Consider the following 16,689-nt stretch of genomic DNA (forward strand, 5'->3'; position numbering starts at 1 on the left):
AAAATCTGTTTGCATAGGCCACATACTATACAAAATATCAGAATCAAAAAGAGCTCTATTATCAAGTATAATAGCGCACACAAGGAATTTGTTTTAGAGACATAAGTTTCCAGTACACAGAGACAACAACACACAGACAATAAAAAAATACATATATGTAAATATAAATAGACAAATATTGAAAAATAAATTGAAAAATAAATAAATTGTATTTACAATTGCACTATAGATGATAGAAAGGAATAGAATAGAATGAGATGCAGGGATGTATTAGGTTGGAGATGGTAACAAATAAATATAAGGTTAATTGCACATTTTAATTGCATAAGTGGGGAACATTTAACTGTTCTTGAGGTAGATTGCCTGGGGGAAGAAACTTTTCTTGTGCCTGCCTGTTCTGGTATTTGCGGCTCTGAAGCGCTATACAGATGGCAAAAGTTCAAAATAGGGAATTACTTGGATGTGATGGATCCAGAGTGATTTTATGAGTCCATTTCCTCCCTCTGGATGTACTTAAAGGGTGGTCAGGGGAGCACCAATAATCCTTTCAGTAGTCCGAACCACAGAAGAGACAAACCAAACCAGTTATTGAAGTGCACAGGACAGACTCAATGACGGCTGAGTAGAACTGTTTCAGCAGCTCCTGTGGCAGGTTAAACTTCCTCCGCAGTGGAGTCAATGTGATTGTCCCAGTTCAGGTCCTGAGAGATGGTGGTTCCCAGGAATCTGAATGACTCCACTGCAATCACAGTGCTGTCCATGATGGTGTGTGGGGAGAGTGCAGGGGGTTTCTCCTGAAGTCCACTATCATCTCCACTGTTTTGAACGTGTTCAGCTCCAGGTTGTTAAGCCTGTACCAGCCAGCTGCTCAACCTCTTGTCTGTAAGCAGACTCGTCACCATCCTGGATGAGACCAATGACTGTAATTTCATCTGCGAACTTCAGGAGCTAGGCAGAGGGGTCTTTAGATGTGCAGTTGTTGGTGTACATGGAGAAGAGCAGTGGGGAGAGAACACATCCCTGAGGGGCACCAGTGTTGGTGGAGCGGCTGTTTGATATGAATTTTACCCAGTCTCACTAGCTTTTGTCTATCTCACAGAAAGCTGGTGATCCATTGACAGATTTGACCCATACAGAGCTAGGAACAGAGAGCTGGGTTAGTGTGATCTGGAGGGCAGTTGGGATGATGGTGTTGAAAGTCCACAAACAGGATCCTCACATAAGTCCCTATTTTGTCCAGATGTTGCAGGATGAAGTGCAATCCCATGTTGACTGCATCATCCACGGACCTGTTTGCTCAGTAAGCAAACTCCAGGGGGTCCAGTAATGTCCTTCAGATGAGGCAGAACCAGTTTTTCAAACGACTCCATGAAGAAAGACATTAGAGCCACAGGTCTGTAGTTATAAAGGCCTGTTATCTGGGTTTGTCCATTGTCCTAATATGTCAATTGAGCTTCTGTGATTGGCTAAACAAATGTTAGAGGCATTCTGCATTGCCTGCATGCAAAACCTGTTTGGGAGGTCACGCATAGTGAGACTATAAAAATGTCTTAGAATGTAGTAGTTGGCTTGGAGAGAAGGACAGTAAATTCAGTTCACCCGTTTCATCCCCGGTAGGTCTATTTTACTTGCTATTTTCTTAATTTCTTGTTATTATAAGAATCTAAATCTTAATTTATTATCCACATCTTAAGGCTGGTTTGTTTGTTTGTTTGTTGGAGCACTGAGAACTATCTTGATTTCACATTACTCTCAGTGACATGCTTGAGTTTCTTTTTCATTTCACTCCAAGCTTGCCAGCATGAAAAGCATGCCCGACTGCAAAACCATAGTTATTATTAGAATATCAAAGGAAAACTTTACTTTCAATTCATAATTGCATTTGATACAGGACAAAGTATGTGTGAATTATTATTTATGGGTGAAATTATTAATTGTCATTAATATCATCAAATTAAATTGTAAAAGATAGTTTCTCAAAATAAAATGCTCTGTAATAGTCAAGTGAGCATTCGTTACACGTTTCTGTCAGGACAAAGTTTCACAAGCACGTTTGTCCAGTTTAACAGCCCTTGTTATCTATTTACGAGTATGTCATGGCATGTCAGGACCCAACCTTAAAAACAGTTGAATAAAAGCATTAGTCACGTTTGACTTTCCTTTTTATTCTCTCTCTTTTTTTTCACAGGACACATAGCACATATTATAATCATGCAGCACTGGATGGTCTGCATATTACTTTTATTTATTGTGTTCTGTGATGTCTCTACTCAAAGGAAAAAAAAGACTGTCCAAACTCTCTCAAGAGGTATCAGTGAATTGCATATACATAAACAGACCCAAATAAGTCAATTTTGATCCTATAATAAGGTAAATTGGTCATAGAAAAATGTCTAAATTTCTTTCAGGTTGGGGCGATGACATCACCTGGGTTCAGACTTATGAAGAAGGACTGTCTCAAGCGGTCAAAAGGTACTTACAGTCACATTAAACGCCACTCTCACTTGTGCTTTATGTATAATCAGATTTTTATTATCTGTTTTATCATAGTAAGAAGCCTCTGATGATCATTCATCATTTGGAGAATTGTCCGCACAGTAAAGGTTTGCATCTTTTGGATACTGCATCAAACAGTTTACATGATCTGTAATCAAATGAAAATGTATAGATTGATTCTTTGTGTCACACATTTAAGAATGCTTAAAAAAAAGGATAACCCAAAAATAACAATCCCAAACATGTACTGTACAGTAAACAGGTGCATTGTTTCTTCATATCGGTGGTTTTCAATCTTTGAGATGCCGTTGGCCCCCCAATTTCAGCATCCAAGAGTGAGGGTCCCCATCATCAAATAAAAAAAAAAAGAAACAAAATATTTACTTGAAATATATATATTTGATACTTTTTACAATGTATATAAAACCCTAGTTTGAAAACCCCTGGTTTAAATCACAATCTGAAAGTAACAAGTGCTGCATAAACCTAACAAACCGTTTGTATGAAATGCCATTGCATGTCAGTGTATTAATCTTTTTTCGGTACTCTATTTGCTTCCTTTTAGCTCTGAAAAAGGCTTTTGCTGAACATCAAACCATTCAAAAGCTGGCCAAATCAGATTTCATCATGCTCAATTTAGTGGTAAAGTACTATCAAATATTCAACAGATACTGAAGTGAGAAATGCATCTAAAATGGCAAGAATAAACTAATGATTGTGATTTTCAGCACGAGACTTCTGATGACAACTTGGCTCCTGATGGCTTTTATGTACCCAGGATCTTGTTTGTTGGTGAGTTTTTACATTATTTCCTATCAAAGTGTAGTTCAGTGTAATGACTTATCAAGTCGGGAATACCTGATAATACTGTATAATCATAACTCTGTAATTGATGGGATTTCAATAGCAGAAGCACGTTAGGTAACAATATTAGGTAAATATGTCAGTGTGCAGGTTCTGGTGGAACAAAAACAATGCGCACTGGTGGTCAAAAGTCTGAAATAGTTCAGATATAAATAATTATAATTAAAATATAGAAGACAGAAATATTGCTAAATATTATTACTATTTAAAATAGCATTATTTTTCTTTTTTTAATTTTTATTATAAATACTCCAGTCTTCAGTGTTAAATGAAAGAAATCAATATAGATCATTAAATGGATCCAAAGATACAGAAAGGACTTGTATAATGTTGGAAAAGATTTGGTTTCACTTAAAAACAAGGTTGCATTTGTTAACTATATTTAATGCATTAGCTAACATTAACTAACAATGAGCAATACATTGTTAAGATTATTTATTCATCTTTGTTAATGTTAACTAATAAAATACAACTGTTCACTGTTAGTTCATGTTAGCTCAGGTCAATTAAATAACATTTATATATACAGCTTTAGAAAATGCTGGAATCAACAATAACTGAAATTAATAAATGCTTTAGAAGTGAAGGATTTTTCACTGTTCGTTAATGTTGACTAATGAAGTTAATCAAGAGGAACCTTATTGTAAAGTGTTATAGATTTTTTTTTAAATAAATGCTTAAGATTATATTCACCAGTGAATCCTGAAAAAAAGGCATCATGGGTTGAACACAAATATTAAGCAACACAACTGTTTAGAACATTAATAATTATTTGTGCATTGATTTGCATTGCATTGATAACATTGATTAGAATGATTTTTCTGAAGGGTCATGTGTCACTGAAGACTGGAGAAATGAAGCTAAAAATTAAGTTTTGCAACATTAGGAATATATTATATTTCAAAATCTATTCAAAAACAAAAAATTATATCCCACACTTTTATTGTTTTTACTGTAATTTTGATCAAATAAACGCAGCCTTGGTGAAGAGATTTCTTAACAAAAAAAAAAACAAAAAAAAAAACAATAGGCCTAAACAAATCTTAATTATTCCAAACTTTTGATCGCAAGTGTAACTAGTATTATATCGTGATATTAGGAACATATTTGTGCAACTATATTATATTATATTATTTTTAATGTTTAAAAAGTAAGTATTTATATATCATATCAGTAGTCCTGCCTATTTGTTGCACTGCTCTTAAAATCTGATGGGCCTGTTTCATATTCTAAGTAAAATATCTTTTGAATTATATTTGGCTTTGATATTGAGGTGACTTGTGTGTTCCTCCTCCACCCAGATCCCTCACTGACTGTGCGAGCTGACATTGCTGGAAAATACGCCAACCGAAAGTATGCATACGAGCCGAGCGACGTGAACATCTGTGAGTGACTTTCTGTTGTCTAATGAGCTCCACTGAGAGGCACGGGCTCGATATTGTCAAGTGCTTTCTCACTCCCAACAGCAGAACTGAGCTGTTCATTGTTTATTCACACTCATCCATACCACATTCTCTGCTACTTTATGTGCTTGTGAATGTGCTAACGTTAAAGAATTATATTTATTTTACTATGATTATTCAGGCATTAATCATACCCCTTGCCTATATCTTTGTTTGTGTCCAGTGGCAGACAACATGATGAAAGCCAAGATCCTGCTCAAGAGCGAACACAAGAAACATACTGATCTGTGATGGATAGATGACGCTTACCATTTTTCAATACTTGAACACAATTCGGGTTTCTTTGTGCAACTAACAATATTCAGTTTTCAATAAAGTCTGTTAGTTATATTAACATTTCTGTGTCCATTCCTTTAAAAGCAAGAAATAATAGCAAAATCAGGTAAAACATAGCGATCAACTTGACTAAGATCAGTGGGAATAAACTGTTGCTTCAATTCAAAGTCCATTAACTAGTAAGTAAGGCAACACCGTCCTCCATTCTATAAGGATTAAGAAGCATGACTTGGTTTTAATTTGATTTGTAAAAAGGATCAAAAAAGCACAATAAGAATGAATGTGTGTCACAATGAGGAAGAATGCAAGCATCTTCCATTATGCAGTGACACAAAGTAAACTCTAGATGGCAGAAAACACTATGCACAGAAGTTATAACCATCAATTAAATGCTGTAAATAAATGAGCATAAGCTCCCAGTACTACAAGTACAATATCATTTTATTAATTAATGTATTAATTAATATTAACACATTAATTAAAAGGTAGACTGCAGCAGATAAATATTAAATGACTGCCAAACATTTTTGCAATGTCCAATTTCACAAGTAAACATATGAATTCTGAAATAATCACTTTTGGATTAACAAACATTCAAATTGCAGAAATTATTTCCAAAATTGATTTTTTTAAGGAGATATTTTCCCTAAAACTAGCAAACCCACTATAACCACTGATTTAAAGCAACAAAAAGCAAAGCAAAGTAAATTTAAAGAAAAGAAATGGACAAAAGTACTTTATGATGAGTGGAGGAACTCATAAGATGAATTATTATATTTCTGGAAGCATTTTTTTTCTAAATCAACCAGCAAATAGAATTAAAACTATTGATTTAAAATAAAATTACATAAAATTAAAAAAATTTATTAATTAGACAAAGGTGCTTTTTATGAGTTCATAAACTCGTACTACAAAGTATGATGTGACTGAATCATAAACATGATACATTATACTGTACTTAAAATAATAATTTCATAAGATATCACATTTTAAGTGTATTGCCAGAATATTCAAACAAACAGTCATATATAAACTGCTTACAAGAGCAGAGAGACTTTTGCACTGCTTTATGGGAGTGAGCGGTCACAGGTTTTTGTGACATTTGCTCTTTTCCGGTTATAACAACTTTTCTGATTATTTCTCTCTCAGTTAAACATGACTTTTTTTTAAAAAAAGAAAAGAAAAATAACATCCAGTGGAAGCATAGATTATCACTTATCAACCAAAGTTCATGGTAGGTCTGTAACTAAAAAAAAAAAAAAAACCTTAATGGAGAATTTTTTATTTTATTTTAATGATCGGTAGCCTACTGTTGCTCTCAAGTCTTTAATATAACCCTGCACAAACAAACTGTAGTCAGTCACTGTACATGTGGATCATAGTTGCTAAATAGGTGGTTCAAAGGTCAAAGTCTGGCAAAGTTACACTAGGGTTAGAATATGTTACTATGCAGGGGCGCATGTACCGGGGTGGAATAGGATGGCATTAAAGAAAGCCTTGCCACCCCTGCTACCACCCCAGTTGGCAGCAACGAATTAAAGGTTATGGCCAATTTGAAAATTTATGAGCGCGAATCTTTCGTGATTCGTGATCCCGCTCCGAACTCCCGAACTGATTCAAATGATTCGTGATCCCGCTCCGAACTCCCGCTCTGATTCAAATGATTTGCGATCCCCAAACTGACTCAAATGATTCGCGAACCCACTTTGAACTCCCGAACTGACTCAAATGATTCGCGATCCCGCTACGAACTCCCGAACTGATTCAAATGATTCGCGAACCTGCTCCGAATTCTCGAATTGATTCAAATGATCCGCGAAGCCGCCCCGAACTCCCGAACTGGTTCAAATGATTCGCGACCCCCATAACTGACTCAAATGATTCGCGATCCCGCTACGAACTCCCGAACTGATTCAAATGATTCGCGAACCCAATTTGAACTCGCGAACTGACTCAAATGATTCGCGATCCCGCTCCGAACTCCCATACTGACTCAAATGATTCGCGATCCCCATAACTGACTCAAATGGTTCGCGATCCCGCTACAAACCCCCGAACTGATTCAAATGATTCGCGAACCCGCTTTGAACTCGCGAACTGACTCAAATGATTCGCGATCCCGCTCTGAACTCCTGAACTGCCTAGGGCACCAACTCCTAGAGGGGGCACCATCCCAGTTGCTCCAAAAAAAAAAAAAAAAACTTCCTCAATTCTCCCATCCGCGCTCGCAACCGCTCGCCTCATGTTTGCAGCTGAATGTTCATAATTGATGGATGAATCCAATCCAGCGAAGAGAAAAGAAAACTAAAAGTAAAAAAAAAAAAAAAAAACAGACATAACGTTGGCTTGAACTTGAACGTTCGAGAGTCTCTAATTTAGGGACTGTCTCTAAAGTTACATGCGATATTGGTATACACTTTTCTAACGTCAGTAGCATTTGAGGAGAATGACTTATAGTCATAAAAACAACTGTAATTGTTCATGTAGGTGTCAGCTAGATTTCACAATTGAATTAAATGTTTGATATTAAAATAATCTGTAAATCATATGAAAATTATGCTACTCTTTCACATGGGCTCAAACGCAAATTTGAAGCTCATCAGCATTTGAGGAGAAAGACTTGCAGTCATAAAACAAATGTAATGTCTTCATTTAGGTGTCAGCTATAACGTACACCTTATACATTTTAAATATATATTAAAATAGAGTATAAATCATTTAGGTAAAAACGAGGCCTGTTTATCACTTTCAGGCACATTCCTGTGAAAGTTTTTTTTTTTTTTTCAGGTTCCCTTACGAAAATTACACATGGTTTTAACAATAACACCACAAATCATCTTCATGTAGGCATGGTAACTGCAAATTAACCATGGTTTTGTTACTTCAAATAATAATTTACAAACAGGGGCGTACTAAAACATTACTTTATTTATTTATCACACAAGTTTTCATAGAAGTTTTAATTTAAGCTTGCCAAAACAATAACACCATATTTTTCAAAAACAATTTCTAAAAGTACATTTGTATTTGTGCCTATAATGCTTATTTATTTATTATTATTGTCAGCTAATAAAAGCTATGCTTCAGGGATATTCATATAACATCTAAGGCTAAATGTAGCTCTTGACTGGTTGAGTTAGATGATGATGAACACTAAACAGTAGAAAATCAGTTGAGTCTCCCCATCTGTAAATGTCATTGGCTGTTAAAATCTTGTGTTTCTTAATACATTGACATATTGATAACACTGAACCTTTTATAACGCTCTTAATTACATGTCGATGCATACTGCATGCATTAGTGAGTGTGGTGGTGCTTATGGGGTATGGTCACTTATTCCTTATATGAACTGTTTCAAGGGCAAGACATTGATTGCATGAGATTAAGTTTGTAAATGGCAGCCTGTGTCAATTTGTAGTGTGCACATATATTTATCATCAAACTGTGATAACTGTGACTAAATTCAGTATATATACGTCTGCCATATGTTGCCACCCCTCAAAAATTCCTGACCCCTTCTCGCCATCTAGATCCGCCCCTGTTACTATGTATATGTCAATATAAGTATTTTGGAGCATTTATAAGCACCTTAAACAGTATAGCATGGTGTTATTAACACCAAATCTGTAAAAAGCATCTGTCAAATCCATTAATGCAAAAGAACTGTGTTAGAAACTCTTCTAGAAAGTAAGTCTGCAGGAGCTTTTGCTAAAGAGGTTGGCCTGAAGCTCAAAAACACTGGAAAAATGTCAACAGGATTTGAAAAAGCAGCTTTATGACTAGGAGTCGGGAGTTGCTGAGTGCGCTGAATGAAGAGGAGGTGAGGTGACAGACTTTAATCCTGCGGCCATCCTCCTCCGGCCCAGGGTCACAGAGAGTAATGGAGCAGAGCAGGATGGTCATTCCTCCGCTGACAGAGTGATTTAATGCTGTACGCCTGGTTACAGCTCTGACTGACAGCCCCACGCTGGTCACACAGGCGCAGGAACAGTCTTATTAACGCCACAGATGAGCACCCTCTCACCTCACCAATAACACTGCCAGCTCTAGAGCCGCTGTCAATACACACACACACACACACAGTAAGTCATTGACAAAGGACAGCAAGGATGGTCACAGTCAAACCAAAGAAATGTACAAATAACTTTTGAAGTGACTTACTTGTGCAAAAACAGATAGGCTGATATTATACATACATACACATATATATATTTGGAAACATTACTATTTTTAATGTTTTTGAAAGAAGTTTCTGCTGCTCATCAAGCCTGCATTTATTTGATCAAAAAAAAAAAACTGTAATATTGTGAAATATTATTACAACTTAAAATAATAGTTTTCTATTTGAATATACTTTAAAAAACTAATTTATTCCTGTGATGCAAAGCTGAATTTGAAAGCTGAAAGACTGAGATCTCGGGTAGAGAGCCACACCCACTGACCTGGTTGGTATACAGGCCCAGGACGCCGACGGTGGTCAGCATGTTCCTTTTGATGACGAATGGCTCGTTGAAGGTGTACATGGGCTTGGTTCCAAGTCTCCTCACTACGTTGCAGCCAGTCCGTGACGGCAGGTACGTCGGTGGGTTCCCCGGACCAGGGAAACATGGGGGGTTGATAGCCTAGGATGCATTTAAAGGGGGTGATTCCAGTAGCTGGCTTGACCAGAGAGTTCTGTGCGTACTCAGCCCAAAGGAGGTACCGGGCCCAATCTTCTTGGTTGGAACTACAGTATGATCTCAGGAACCGGGTGAGTTCCTGATTGAGTCTTTCGACCTGACCGTTGGATTGAGGGTGGTAACCGGAGGTCAGGCTCACGTTTACATCGAGGGCTTGGAAGAAGGCTTTCCAGAGACGAGACGTGAAGTGAGGGGCCTCTATCGGAGACAATATCTTCAGGTAGTCCGTAGAGACGGAAGACCCAGTTACAGAGTAGTTCAGCAGTTTGCAGAGCAGTAGGCAGTTTGGGCAGGGGAATAAGGCGGCAGGCTTTGGAGAATCGATCAATCACAGTCAGAACGACAGTGTTACCTTGAGAGACTGGTAGGTCAGTGATAAAGTCTATTGCAATGTGGGACCAAGGTCGTTGTGGGATAGGGAGTGGTTGGAGTAATCCGGCTGGCAGTTGGCGTGGAGTTTTGTGCGCATTACAGGTTTGGCATTGTTGGATGAAGGCAGTGGTGTCTTTGGGCAATGATTCCCACCAGAACCGGTTCTGAAGCAGATGAATGGTGGCCGTGATACCTGGGTGGCCAGATGCGGGCAGACAGTGCGTGTGGTTGAGTATTTGATCGCGTAGAGTGGGTGGTATGTAAACCTTATCAGGAGGGCAAGTTGTTGGAGGTGCATGTTGAGAGTTGTGTTGCTGCTATATATATATATATATATATATATATATATATATATATATATATATATATATATATATATATATATATATATATATATATATATATATATATATATATATTTATTTATTATGTACAAACAGACATTTGTTCCTTAGAGCATCCTGAATAAGCATGAAAAACAAAAATTATCAAGTGAAACAAAGTGTCAGACAGAGGAAAACCACGTTCAGCAAGCCTGCCCGTCTTATAGCACAGCCTCACAGAAATATGATTCATGTTCTCAGTGCTTGATACATTACGCACAGGCTCTTGTGACCTGCTGTATGCAACAGAAAGCCACTCTTCACAAATGAATGTGTCAAACAACACCACATCCAGCAAAACAGTTCCAGACGAATCCCATTCCTCATATTCTCTGGCAGATGCTCTCACTCGGCTCGGCTCTGATATTAGCACAGCACCAGTCAGAAAAACTCTTGTATCTACTGTAGAAAGTGTATTCTTCCTGAAGGCCATATCATTATCCATTATCTGCTGTAAACTATTCATTTCACGGTGAGAAACTAGTATTTGCGTTGAGAAGAATCAATACCACTCGGTTATCTATATTAAGTTATGTATTGGGAGGATGCAGTGATGGTCGTGGATTCTGGAGGATGTTTTTGAGAGCTCTGCTGTTACTCAAGGACAGATGTGAGACAGTCATGCATTCAATCTGAAAGCCAATTTAACATTTCGAAGGCTGAGGGTTTCAAGAGCTTTACACTTACTCAAGGTTGACTTTGATTACAATTCAAGCTATCAGTGGTGAACAAAATTTTGAGATGCATGAAAATATTAATAGAAGAATTGGAACATTTTAATTCCAAATTTAATAAAATATGTATATATAAAAATAATTAATTGATAACAAATTTAGCTAATGATAATAAAATTGAGGCTAATAATGCAAACTGAGATACTTCTGAGATTATGTAAAAATATGAATAGGAAGTTATTTGCACCCCAGTGTAAACACAAAAATAAAGTAACAAATAAAATATGTATATTATATAAATAATAAAATCTAATAATAAAGTTATAAATTGAAATAAATAATTCTAATATTATACATTTTAAAAATTATAAATTACAGTAAAATCTATATATTTGCAACATACACTTTACATAGAAATTGCTACTGTAGTATATTCAAAAATATTAAAAATAAATCTATTTCTTCGTATTTTATTTTTTTTTTTTGTAAAACATGTCAATAATCTCTTTTATTTACAACTACAAAATATTATTGTACATATTGTACATTACTATAAAGTTTTGAGTTTACAATTAAGTCCGCAATTGTGTGTTTTCTCTTGTGCACTTGCATGCTGTTTTCATGTTGTCACAAATTATCATGTGCAATCAAAACTATTTTCCGGCAATAATAGTGTAAATATTCAACAGCCAGTTGTTTTGTAGCCATCAATGCTTCCATCTATAGATTCATTTTAAAACAAACCCCAAGATATTTTTGCTGAAGTAAAACATGTGAAAACAAGCCACCAGCCTTATCTATATACTGCATTTATAGAGTAGGGTCCAAAAGCATTTAGTATAAGCCTATTATAAACAGTATTACAATGCATACAATTATAATAGGCCAGTAGCATATAATATTTAAATGTTTGTGTATTGCATAGTAGGTAGGTAAGTACGTACGAGGAAGCTGCAATAGTTACACATTTAACAATGAAATTCTGCACTCCTTTTTGACTTGCTGGAATCTGACAAGGACAAAGACCCATTAACTGCCATTTCAGCTCTGCACAGACAATTTAGATATTCAAATATGCCCTCGCTTTGTGGAAACTGTTTGCAATGAGAAGTAGAATAGGTAACGTGACATTAATATCTCTCTCTCTCTCTCTCTCCATTTGTCCCATAATGCACCTTTTCCAGAGCGAGGTCTATGATGTCTCTTTGAGTCCACTGTGTGCCCTGGAAAGAAAGGGCATCCGTGCCATTGAAACAGGAAGGTCAAAATGCTAATTCACTCTCATTCTTCCTTCACATCTCCCACTCCCATTAATAGAGACCAGGTCAATTTTTTTAATTATTCTGTCAGCTACAAAGAATTCCTCTTCAGAATTTTGCAGTGCTTGCGAAGGCCTGAGCTCTCAGATAAATGTTATCCATAGCTGTGATGACATCTCTTGGTGGGCTCTCAGGTCGTACCTCAAGAGTTATTAATATAGATCAATATGCTCAGGGTTGACAGAGGGAATGGGGCCAATTACTCTGGGGACTTTAGCTAAATGCTCGTGTGAAGTGAGCAGGCGTGTAGCATTTTATTTTTATCAGGAAACAATGTAATAATCACAGGCCGGCTCAATCTAGCGCACACAAACACCAACAGATTTCTATTGTGAGGTGATGGCTCTGTTCTTAGCACCAGTGCAGGAAAACTCACTGTCGGCTGCAATGCTATTGCAATGAAATGTTATGCAATGCAATGTTACAGTTGCTAAAGTGTTTCCGAGTGGTTTAAGTTGTCACTATGATGATGCTAGATTGTTAGTCAAAAGCCAAAAAGTGTCAAACGAACCAAGAAGTTTCTATCACATGGTCTGTACAGCAGAGTTTTTTATTATTTTTTTAAGTCCATGTTATCAAAAAAAATACACTTCTCAACAATCTGCATAATTAGAGGTCTTATGCACATACAACATAAACAAACAAAATAATAATAATTATTTTTTTTTTTTACAAGGGGTCGGCACGCTTGGTAAATATGATCAAAGTAGGCTGTGAAAATTCATCTGTTAAACCTTTTAATATTTTATTTAAAAAAAACTTTTTTTTCATAATGATATTTCCCCTGATTTTAAATTCTTATTATCCAATGAAAATGTTTTATAAAAGATCAAAGGATTAATAATGCAGATACATTTTCACAGCCTTCTTTGATCATATTTACCAAGGGTAACAATATTTTTGCCCATGACTATTTATTTCAAATTGTTTTTGCATTTATTTTAACCTAAACATTATTTAATTATTTTTGTATTTTTCTTAATCTAAGTTTTTATTTAATCTTATTTTTAAAAATGTATTTGAATCTTTATTGATTGATTGATTATTTTTCACTAAACTTCTCCACGGCAGATTGAAAGTAAAGTTTAACCAAAATGGGTGCCAGATGCAGGGGCCAGATCAAATTGAAGTGTGCTGGATTCAGATAAGTGTAATGTCCTGGGGTTTGCGTCCCGTCTCATCACGCGCCGCTTCTCTTTGCTCTCACAGACAGCAGGTGTGGCTTCAACGTGCGCGGGGGGACAAGGTCACCGGGAATCCAGGCTAATAAATGGTGTGAAGATGGAACGGGCCGGTGGAGAGCGAGGCTGTGGAGCGATTCGCCACATACATCAACTCCACTGAGCAGAAAATTGAAATGGAAATCTGGGCCTTGAATGAGTGCGGATCCCATTGTCCCCAGAATGCAATCTGATGATGTATGATATCTTTTAAGGCGGCCGGTCCCACTCGCCGCTTCATTTTGAACCGGACAGGTGAGCTCATGTGAAACTTTGCAGGCGCGTCTGAATGAGGTCCCCAGACAGAGTTTGATGACTCCTCAGTGAAAATGAGTAGATAGCCTATATAAGCACATTATGGATTCATGAAGATCAAGATGGATGTCTAAACGTGATGTAATAAACACTTGAGGTTTGAGAGCTTTGATGAAAAAAGTAATAAAAGCACTTAAAAGCACATACATAAATCACAGACTCGACTGACACAGCAAATTTCAACACGAGACTTAACATACAAGTATAAACCCGTGTACACCTTCAGTGCCACAATAAATCATTCCTGAGCTGTGAATGTGAATTTTTTATGTAATGCGATGCAAGTCTTTAAATGCGAATCTTTTTGTTGAATTTTCAACCAGAGCTGCACATAAAAACGAACACTAGCGCGATTCCCGAACAATGATTCTAATGAGCCGGGTCTTTTTAATGAATCAAAATCATACAGCACCGCGCACAGTATAGTTTGATTCTAGAACGAATGGTTCTTCTGAGCAGATTCCTTTTAGTCAATCAAAAACAATGCGGCCAACCAGGGGCGATTCTAAGATTTTGATTTTAGGGGGGCTCAGCTCCCAATAAGGGTATGATTAAAAAATATTATTTTACTATTAGGGTAGTGTTGTATACTACTAACCTTATTGCAATCCACTATTCCATTGTATTCCCTGTATTTCATTTATGGGAGTAGGAGTACTGACTGAGCCATATATAACACTGTAAAAAAAAAACTAATACAGTTTTTTTACATGTGACCAGTTACTGGAAAATTTTGAATTGGGAATGTAGATATTTTTTTTTATATTTTTTATTTTTTTACAATAAAGACTTCCTGATTCAGTATTAGGACATTCATGTTTATCCTTTGATGATACCACTGCTTTTTCTTATGAAATGTACGTGGAAATTGGCAGAAAATTAAAACAACATAAGGGTTCAATGACTGCAATGAATCTTGGAAACACAGTGGTATTGTGTGTGTGTGTTTGAGGCTGTCTGTTCTATTCTCACCTGACTGTTGCTCATTTGCAGACCTACTCCCGCACGACAAAAAAAATGTTGTATATCCATCTACAATGAAATATAAATTATTATATTTTATTATTATTATTATTATTATTATTATTAATTTTTAGCTTTTTAGCCTTTATAATCAACAATACGGTTGGTTATACATCAAGTCAGCCCCTGAACATTTATTTCATTTCAAATCATTTAACTAACCAGCTAATATTCATTAAGAATATAGACAAAACATGTATTAATGTAATTGTCTATTGGCAATATGTTTAATCTGTTCTATATTTATTTATATTTATTAAAAATAACATCATTATCAATTTGCCACTTCTTTAAATCAATTACTTAAAAAAAAAAAAAAAAAAAAAAAAAATCACAGATCCCTTTACTCTTACTCTAACATATGTATCATGATACACTAATGATTAATTATTACTTAATATAAAATTATGTTTAATAATAGAAAATAAAATAACTCCACATGATGTTTCTCTCTCTGTGCCATTTAGTACTTTCAGACAATGATGTGTGTCGTTAATAATTTATTTTGCATGGCTGCATAATGTAATGCCGAAATACACAATAATATGTTTTCAATTTCAAAAAGTAAATTAAAATAAATCATGATCGTTTTCTAAAGTATGTTTTCATGGGTTAATCGCTTCATTTTTGTTGGAAGAAAAAACATCTGTCACACTGTGATAAAGGCTGAAAGTGAAAGCAGCGAAGACGTACTGGTATTGGATGCGAGAACACACACACCACACGCACACACGCACGCACACACACACACGCGCACACGCACACACACACACACACCTTGTACTCTCTGATGTTCGCTCTGCTCGGCGCCCCTGTGGATTGAAAAACGCGCTGAATCCATGCAGACTCAGATAAGGGGAGGAGCCGGAACTTGATGCAGCTTGCCACCGTCTCAAATGAGTTTTTAAAGGGGACTGAAGCGATCACTAATTAATTAATCAAATAATTTTTTAGGGGGGCTGGTGCATAAGTTTAGGGGGGCTGAAGCCCCCCTAAAAAGGGCCTAGCGACGCCCCTGCGGCCAACGTTATCTGATTATGGAACAAATTACTTTTCTGAGCAGGTTCTTCTGAGTGAATCAAAACCAAAGCATCATCACCGAATAAATGACTCTCGATTTGTTTGATTTTTGGTGAACCAAATACTTACAGCACAACCATATGTCCTTATTTCCGAAACAAAAGATTCGTATAATCGAGTCTTTAATCAATTCAAAAACATATCTACTAGTCATTATTTTAATGTATAGTTCATAAAACCAGTTTCTGGATTGAATCAGTTTGACTCCTTTATTAATTCTATGATTCACTAAAAAGAACCGGTTCAGAAGAGTCAATAATGTTTTTGAATCGGACTATACCGGTCGCGCTGTATGATATTGATTCATTCAAAATAACTGGCTCCCGAGAACCGTTTGTTTGGGAATGCAGAACCTGATTTTACCAAGTGAGACATGTTCCTGGGATAACATCTTTGTTGACCCTGGAACAACATTGTGATTAACCAATCAGATTTGACAAACAAGTTTATAGATTTTGTGAAGTTTATGCTTACCATCGCTGTTTGGTTCTTGTACGTCAGTGTCATTCATGTATTATTTCCTCT

General features: G+C 36.2%; 1 protein-coding gene across 1 annotated transcript; it reads left to right on the plus strand.

The window, feature by feature from the left end:
* Positions 1-1,462: 1,462 nt before the first annotated feature.
* Positions 1,463-5,159, plus strand: agr1 (anterior gradient 1). Its single transcript, XM_026217540.1, has 8 exons — positions 1,463-1,613; positions 2,189-2,308; positions 2,409-2,472; positions 2,551-2,603; positions 3,062-3,138; positions 3,225-3,288; positions 4,662-4,745; positions 4,987-5,159. Exons 2-8 carry the CDS (start codon positions 2,212-2,214, stop codon positions 5,052-5,054), a joined length of 507 nt encoding a protein of 168 aa, XP_026073325.1. The 5' UTR covers positions 1,463-1,613; positions 2,189-2,211; the 3' UTR covers positions 5,055-5,159.
* The last annotated feature ends 11,530 nt before the right edge of the window (positions 5,160-16,689 follow it).

The sequence above is a fragment of the Carassius auratus genome, chromosome 34, assembly GCF_003368295.1.
Source record: "Carassius auratus strain Wakin chromosome 34, ASM336829v1, whole genome shotgun sequence".
Taxonomy (NCBI): Eukaryota; Metazoa; Chordata; class Actinopteri; order Cypriniformes; family Cyprinidae; genus Carassius; species Carassius auratus.